The sequence below is a fragment of the Delphinus delphis genome, chromosome 10 (genome assembly GCF_949987515.2).
Source record: "Delphinus delphis chromosome 10, mDelDel1.2, whole genome shotgun sequence".
Classification (NCBI taxonomy): Eukaryota; Metazoa; Chordata; class Mammalia; order Artiodactyla; family Delphinidae; genus Delphinus; species Delphinus delphis.
In genome coordinates, this window is record NC_082692.2 from 21,763,847 (window position 1) to 21,772,775 (window position 8,929).

The 8,929-nt window shown below is 41.7% G+C and overlaps 1 protein-coding gene across 1 annotated transcript in view; it reads left to right on the plus strand.

Annotated features, from left to right (window-relative positions):
- LOC132432766 (zinc finger protein with KRAB and SCAN domains 8-like) overlaps positions 1-6,661 on the plus strand; it is a 16,329-nt gene extending 9,668 nt beyond the window's left edge. Inside the window, exons 2-4 of the mRNA XM_060023522.1 lie at positions 2,145-2,653; positions 2,944-3,073; positions 5,898-6,661. Of these exons, the coding sequence (XP_059879505.1) occupies positions 2,225-2,653; positions 2,944-3,073; positions 5,898-6,661 (1,323 nt within the window). The 5' untranslated portion in view covers positions 2,145-2,224. The remainder of the gene's footprint in view (positions 1-2,144; positions 2,654-2,943; positions 3,074-5,897) is intronic.
- Positions 6,662-8,929: the final 2,268 nt, after the last annotated feature.

An 8,929-nucleotide genomic window follows, 5' to 3' on the forward strand; every position in this document is an offset into this window, starting at 1 on the left:
CACAAGGATGTTCATAGCAGCTTTATTCATAATTGATAAAACTTGGAAACAAGAAAGATTTCCTTCAGTAAGTGAGCGGATAAACTGTGGTACATCCAGACAATAGAATACTCAGCAATAAAAAGAAATGAACTATTATGCTATGAAAATCCATGGAGAAATGAATGTTATATGCTTTTGCTAAGTGAAGAGGCCAATCTGAAAAGGCTACAAACTCTGGTTCCAACTACATGACATTGTGGAACAGGCAAAACGATGGAGACATAAAAAGATCAGTGGTTGCTGGGGGTTATAGGGGTTGGAGTGTGGGAATGATGAATGGGTGGAGCATAGGGGATTTTTAGAGCTGTGAAACTGTTTAGTATGATGCTTGTAATGGTTGATGCATGTTATGTTTTCTAAGGCCATAGAATGTATTACACAGTTTATATTAACCTTAATATAAACTATGGACTTTAGCTAATAATACTTTATCAATATTGGCTCACTGATTGTAACCAAAGATACCGCATTAATGAAAGATGTTAATAATACGGTTTTTGTGTAGCCGGGGAGGGGGTTTGGAGGGGCCATGTGGGAAGTCTATACTTTCTTCTCCATTTTTTCTGTAAACCTAAAACTACTCTTTAAAAATAAAGTCTATTAGGTTTTTTTAAAGCTATTTTTCAGCAAAAAGACATCGGTTGGGAGTAAAAAGGGAAGTGGGAGCCGATATCTGGTGTTCATATTACAAAGAGCTCATATCCAGAATGTAAAAAGAACTTTCACTCATCAATAATAAATACACAACAAAAAGGGCTCTGAGCTAACTCCTGGAGTGTGGCAAGTCTCAGCAACCTTGTGGGTGATTTGAACTTTATCGACTGGCTCAGATTTCCTCAGGAGAAGGCAGGGGGTGAGAAAGAGGGGAATAAAAATCCAAATGCCGGAATGAAGCGCTCCTCCCGCCCTGGCCGAACCTGGTGAAGGCAGTAAAGCCGGCGGAGTAGTAAGGTTGATCATAGAGAGGACCGCGCCTCCGGATTCCTAGGCGGGCACCGGAAGTGGCCTCGTGGTCCTGGGCGCCTTTTCTTCGGCCGTTTTGGGTTCCTGGTTGGCCCGGCGGGATGGTGGCTTAAGATTTTGCCTTAACTACCTGCCAGGGCTAGTCTCCAGGGAGCGCCAGTCATCCCCAGAGCTGCGGGTGAGCGGTCGGGCTTCTCCCCAGCCAAGCGCAGAACGCCCCATCTCTGTTGTCCCACGGCCCAGAGGTGGGACGGGGAGGAGGTCTTTGCGGCTTGCGTGTCCTGTTCTCCCCCCAGCACGTGCACACAATGCTTGGTAACGAGCTCAGTGACGATTTGTCTCTCTACTGTTCGGTTTGGATTTGTCGCTGTTATTTTGATTTTATAGTATAGCATAAACCACTCAGATTTTGCTTAATTCTCATTCTTTAATACACGATGGAGGCGGGGTGGGGGGTTGTGGTGGGAGAGGGAAATGCCTCAACTGAGGGTTAGGTGCTTAATCCTTTATTCCCTGAACGAACACTATAACCAGTTTATGGAGCTGTAGTATATTACTCCTCTGTATAAGTAGTTTGATTCCTTTAAATGTCGTAAAAGTTTTACTGGAAAAATAACTGTGACTCGGCTCGTGTATATTGTCATAGTAAGTTTACTAAAGTGTGGCAAGATCCATCTTCCCTTACCTTGCTAAGGATCAGGAAGCCTCCTTTTCCCTCTACAGGAGTGTCCCAAGACCCATCCTGCCCTGCTGAAGCAGTTCTATGAAGGGGTGGTAGATTATGAGTATACATGAAAGAAAGCCTTGGTAAATGAGCTATGGTGGTCGCCAGCCTTGGCTCATGTGCTTTTTTTCTTCCTGTAATGTAGTTCTTATAAACTAAAAAGTCTTTAAAGTCTGAGAATGTGGCCTTATTTCCCACAATAATGCTAATATTTATGTAGCACTTTTCTGCATATCAGCAGCCAAGTGCCCTTTCTCAGTAATTCTGATCTATTTTCATGGATCTCAGGAATATTATCCTCCTAATGTTGCGCTACTCAGGAACATCACCTTGGCAGTGAGTCTTCATTATTAATGACATAGGTTGTTGACTGCTGTAGTTATTCTGCTGTTTTAAGTGTGTTCTCCTCCCACAGGAGTGCTCTTATCCTAAGGTTCTTCCTGATTCCTGGTATGTAAGACAAGTGAATCCTATCCTGAGCCATTGCACTCTAAGATGTCCACCAAGTTGAGAGAACATGCAGCCTTGATTCCTGTGGTGCACACTCGAGAGGAGCAGGAGGGACTGAGAATCGTGAAGGTAGAGGAAGAGGAGAACCATGCTTGGGAGCAGAAGCCTCGCCAAGTAGGGAATGTGCACCCTTATCAGGAACTTTTCCGCCAGTGCTTCAGGCAGTTCCGTTACCAGGCGGCCCCTGGACCTCGAGAGGCTCTGAGCCGGCTCCGGGAGCTCTGCCAAAAGTGGCTGCGGCCTGAGATGCACACCAAGGAGCAGATCCTGGAGCTGCTGGTGCTGGAGCAGTTCCTGACCATCCTGCCCGAGGAGCTGCAGGCCAGGGTATGGGAGTATCATCCATGGAGTGGAGAGGAAGTGGTGACTGTGCTGGAAAATCTGGAGACAGAACTTGGAGACGAAGGACAACAGGTGGGAAAAGGGTAATCTATTGTTCATTTATGAGAACCCCAGGGGTCTACCAGCAAAGAGAGTGGGCATGGGTAAGCAAGAGGATTTTATGACCATTGTTTTCTGGGCTGACGCATTATCCTCTGTTTTCCCTTTAAAGCTCTGCTGCTTTTGTGAACTGATTAAGACACTGGTTTCTTCATCATTCTGCTTTCTGTACCCATAGGAAATTTTATGTTTAATCAAACTTTGAGGTTTAGTTAACTATTGCTGATCCTCTCATGAACCCAGCTCTTCTTGTATGTCCTTAGGTCCAAGCCAGTGCACATTACAAACAAGAAGTGCTGTGGAAGGAAGTAGGACCTGTAAGCCTCGCAAAGCAGTCACTTAACATCCAGCTGAAGTGTGATCCTTGGGAGCATTTTCCTCTGCAAGAGAATGGTAAGCTTTAAAATGTGAATCTTTTGTGATCTTTTGGAAGCACTGAGTATAGCGTCTGCTAGGAAGCAGTATTTCTGGTGAAAAAAGTGATATCTAGAATAGCAGAATAAGTTTAACACCAGAAGGTTATTTACAAAGTGAGCGTATCTAGAGTTGATTTAATTTTGCATTGGGATATGTGGTATTTTTTAATTGGGTTATGATAGTGGTTTACAATTCTAACTGTGAGTCCAAATCATTATGGAACCGTTTTAACAATACAGGTACCCAGATCTACCATAGATTTACTATAGTGGGCCCTAGTGCTATATGTTTTAATTAGCTACTATAGAACAATAGTGGTAGCTTATATTTTAAAAATCCAAGTAGTATAGAAAAATACGAAATGAAAATAAAAGTTCCATTCCGAAGAGTTAACCACTGTTAACATTCTCCAGTATATACTTCTAAAATTTTTCTTGTATGTTCAAGCCTCTCCCCACTTTTTAGGGAAAATTGTATCCTGACGTATTGACTATATTAAAAAAATTTTTTATATTCTTGATGCTCTGGCATTTGGGGCCTTGATCATGGACAGACTGACCTTCCCAGGGCTAGCTAATTCCTAGAGACAGCAAAGGACTCCCCTGCAAGTGGGCCTTTCATATACAGTCCAGCCAATATGGAGCCCAGTCCCCCAACCATCTCCTTTATCAAACCTTCACACACCAAGCCAATATTCCCCCTGCCCTAAATCACTCCAGGGTCAGATACCAGAGAACTAGGGACCATCCCTATAGCCCAGAGTGTGCCAAAAGTATTCAAATTATCCATCCTAAGCTTACTTAGCATACCTACCCTGCCTTATCCATTCCCTCCTGGGGAAACTCCAATAAAGGCTCTAGGCCATGCTCTCCCCTCTTCCCCTTCTGCCTCCTGATTGATCGTGGTGCTTTCCCATGCAGCCCTGCATGGCAGACTACGTCTTCTGTTCCTTGGGATCTACGAGTGTAAAAAATTTCTTTCTTCGTATAGTCCTTTCCATGTCTGTGTGTCTTACCATACCTACTTAAAACAAATCCTGGATACATTTTAACATACATATTATACACACCACTTTGCATTTTGCTTTTTTTTTTACCTAATGAGAATATTCATTCATGCACCAAATATTTATTGAACATCAACTATGTGTCCAGCAGTATTCTAAGCATTGGGGATATAGAGGTGAACAAGAAGGCCAAAGTCTCTGCCTTCATGCAACTTACATTCTAGTTAAATCAGTGGGTACCACAATCTCAGTTCCTTCATTCAGTTGCAGTCGATGTTTGTGGCCTAGAGAAAACATGCAGAAATAATGTTATTCTTATCAGTAGAGTTATTTTATTCTTTTTGATGTTTAGTTTTCTGTTGCATACATGTATAATAGTTAATAGTCTCCTACTGATGTGCATTTAAGCTGTTTCCAGTATTTTCATTATTTTATTTATTTATTTATTTGGTCGTGCCATGTGGCTTCTGAGATCTTAGTTCCCCTACCAGGGATTGAACCTGCACCCTCAGCAGTGAAAGCATGGAGTCCTAACCACTGGACTGCCAGGGAATGCCCTCTTTTTGTTATTTTAAACACTGCATCAGTGGATGTCTTTATGTAAAAGTCTTTTGGCTCTTGTGTGAAAATATTGGAGGAAAAAAATTCCTTTAAATGCAGTGAGAGATTGATAGCCACTGGAGTAAAGTAGAAAACTTATTATGTAGGCAACAATGTTATAGTGATTACCTCTAGGGAAAGTAAAAGGGCACAGGGTGATGGAGAAAGATGAATTGGGATTTGGACTTTTTACTTTTATACCTTCTGTACTGTTGAAATTTTTACCATGAGTATCTATTCTTTTTATAGTAAAAATAAAGAGTGCGGTCTTTGAATTCAGATAAACCTGAGTTCCAGGCCAGGATTTATCACTTAATAGTCATGTGACCACAGACCAATTATTTAATTTCTGTGTTTCAGTTGCTATATCTATTACCCAGCTCATTGTGTTGCTGTGAGCATCACCAAATATTGGGTGATCACTTGGTGTTTTAGCTATCCCATTTCCATGTAACAAACCACTCCAAAACTTAGTGGCTAAAAGGAACAACCATTATGTTATCTCTCACAGTTCTCTGGATTGACTGGGATAAACAGGATGGTTCTTCTACTGTACATGATATCAATTTAAGCTGTAGTTATCGGGGGGCTTGCCTGGACTGTGATGCTCGAGATACTTCACTCGCTTCTCATACTTTAGCAGGAGATGGCTAGAAAACTGGGCTTAGCAAGATTCTGAGATGCATGGGCCTCAGGTTATCTCATTCTCTCACTCTTTAGTGGGGTAACTGGACTTCTTACATGGTAACTCAGGGATCTCAAAAGCATCTTTTTAAAGTCTTAATCCTTGAACTGACGTATCATCACTTTCACCATATTCTGTTGGATAAAGCAAGCCACAGGCCAGCCTAGACCCTGTGTGGGAGGGGGGTGGACTACACAAAGGATGAATGCTAGAAGGTATGTTCATTGGGGGCCCTTTGAAGACTCTTGGGAAATTTACATTTCTTTCCTGCCATTCTGAGTTTTTAGATCTGGGCTGGGGCCCAAACGTGTTTTATTTATTTATTTTTATTCTCTATGACTCATAGGTGCAGTGAGTATCAAAAACCATTAGGATGATAGTTCTTGCTTATTTAGCACAATCCTTGATATTAATAAGCATTCATAATGTTATCAATTATTATTACTAATCTTACTTCCAAACGTTTATGTGGGACATGTGGCACTTAAATAATCGACTTGCTCTTTCAGCAGGAGCTGAGACCAGGAATATGACTGGTGAATTTGCTCCAAAGCAGATTTCTGCAGAAAGGAAATCATTGGTTGCTTTCCAGGATCCAAAGTGTGGAGAAACTTTTCTATATAGGGGTAAATCAGAACAGCAAAAGGTCAACCCCATGAGAGTAAAACGACACAAATGTAAGGAGTGTGGAAAGGCCTTTGCTCAGAGCTCAGGGCTTGTTCGACATTGGAGAATTCACACTGGAGAGAAACCTTATAAATGCAATCAATGTGGAAAAGCAGTCAGCTATAAATCAGCCCTTCTTTCACACCAGGAAATTCATAATAAAATAAAACGCTATCAGTGTAATGAATGTGGGAAAGCCTTCAGTCAAAACACAGGCTTGGTTCTTCATCAGAGGATCCATACTGGGAAAAGACCTTATGGATGTAAAGAGTGCGGTAAATCCTTTAGTCAAAGTTCACACCTTATTGGACATCTGAGGATCCATACTGGAGAGAAACCCTTCAAATGTAATGAGTGCGAGAGGGCCTTCACTCAGAGGTCAGGACTCATGGAACATCAGAGAAGTCACACTGGAGAGAAACCGTATATGTGTAAGGAATGTGGGAAAGCTTTCCGAGGGAGCACCAGCCTCACTCAGCACCTGAGGATCCACACTGGGGAGAAGCCCTATCAGTGTGAGGAATGTGGACGAGCCTTCATTCAGAGGTCAAGCCTTGTTCGTCATCAGAGGATCCACAGAGGGCAGAAGTCTGTTTCTGTATCCTAATTGTAAGAGGCCTTTAATCATAAATCAGGCCTTACTGAACACTTTAGAAAGCTATGCTGAATACAGACCCAATCACTGTGTAATAAATTCAAGAAATTAGGGATGTGGTGTCTCCATTGTTATTCTAAGTAGCCAAACTAGAAGAGATTCTGATATCATCCAACAGATTGAAAGAAGCTGGTAGCTTGTCAATGGAGCAGACCATTCACATTTTGGCCTGAGTCTGTTGTGGATGCTGCTATTTCTTTCTCCCATTCTTTTGGTCCTTCTCCTTTGGTCCTTAAGCACTTTTGCTCCTTGAAGTCGCTACCATCACATACCCTGAATAGCCTGATGATTCAGTGGCTCTCAGATTTTGAACAGAAGATCACTGAGACTGTTACTACTACTGTATACTATGCAAAGGAGAACTTAGCAGGATGAACAGGGAAAGTGATGCTGTTGTTAAAGTTATATAAATGAGGGGTAAGCTAGGTAAGTTACACTTAAAAGTGACTACTCAACGACATAGCTTGCTGTTTTGTTTGCCTTCTCTTCACCCTGTTGGTGAGGGAAGAAGTCCTACCCTAGGATTTGGAAGATGGCCAAACACATGACACCCGACACTGGACAGATGGGATCGACAGCAGTTAATTAGCCGCTTATACTCATAGCCTAGGGGAGGAGGGCCACTTGGGAGCAGAGGGAACAAATAGGAGCTTTGGGATACAGGCTTTGTAGTAATAAGATGGGGTGATGTCTGGTTTCCTTGGGAGGATGTGATTGGCTTGTTTGAATAATTTCATGGGCAGGCAAGGAGGTGAAACCCAGTAGGTTGAGGAGTGTAGCTAGTCCAGCTGATGGGGAACGAGCCAAGTGGGGTCACTTCCTGCTGGGTGGGAGGCATATATAGCAAGAGCAGAGGAACCGATGGTTAGGCTTTTGGGTCCCTGTGAGGCTCAAAGATGTCAAGGCAGCACAGGAAGTTTTAGGCCTTGCTTCTCACTTTGTCAACTTAGAAAAAAGACGTAGTTTTTAGGAAAGAGTTATAATGTATATCTGTGCCCTCAAGAGTGCTGTTTATTCATATGTACTCTTTTTTTTTTTCTTTTTCTTTTTGAATCTCAGTGATACACATTCCTCCTCCAGTTTATCTCTAGGAAAAAATCCCAGAAATACCTTTGACCATCCAGCATGCCAGTTGGACTTGATCCCATATTGGTAGTGGGATTGAAGAGACATCAGGTAGCAGAGTCTATAATGCTTCTCCTACATCTTTCTGACTTTCTTATGCTAAAAACCAGTAGAGATCTCAAGCTCAGCTCCCTCACTGTCCACTGTTATCGTCTGGATACCTATGTCCTCATTATGCTTTAGTTTATCTTTTCAACCTTTGGAATAGACAGTCTGAAAAGCATTGGTGTTGTCTTCTACTCTGAAAGAAATATACTTTTCACTATTAGGAGGATTTGAGAAACTAGAAAGTTTATAAGGTAGAAAGTGTATAAAAGTGGGGTATTTCACTATATTCATATTTTTATAGGGACGGTATAAATAAATACCAACCCGGAAAACTCTGGAGGTGCTAATTGTTCATCCTTAGTGCCATCACTTACTTTGTTTTGCCTTGTTTCAAGGCTCAGGTAGGAAATACCTTAGAGGTTGACATCTACAGGTCAGAGGGAAATACCTATGACAAAAATAAAAGAGAAGTGGATAGAACGTTAAATCTTCCTGAAGTGAGACACCTTGAAATTTAAAATGCAGACTTTCACAGAATACTTGTACATTTGAGGAATTTTCAACCAAGTGGATGAAATCTCCTGTGAAATGTGCTGATGAACTGAGCTTTGCTGGCAGTGGGAACTATGCCAGAGATGAAAACTGGCATCAGATACATTTGGCAGACATTTGTGTAGCTCATTCATTGTTTTTAGGAATTGAATTAGCTGTCACCTTAAAAAAACTTAGAAATTTTATGCAGAAATGGGATTTCCATATTATTTTGAAAAAAATAAGATCTGGCATCACTGGGCCAGACCTCTTACCTTCCAGTTCTTTCCATGTCCCACACTCCAGCTTCATTATGTGTCTGAGCCCTGGAAACATTTGAATTTGCTTATCTGGAGAATGACTACTTCAGAGGAGGGTTTTATTTAATAGCAGAGTAAACTAAATAGAAACAAGGTGAAGTCATCCTTGACTTTTTGATAGGTTGTTTGCAAAAAATGGAAAACCATAAATTGAGAAATTTGAAAAGTAGGATACAGGTTTCCCCTGCTACCTGAA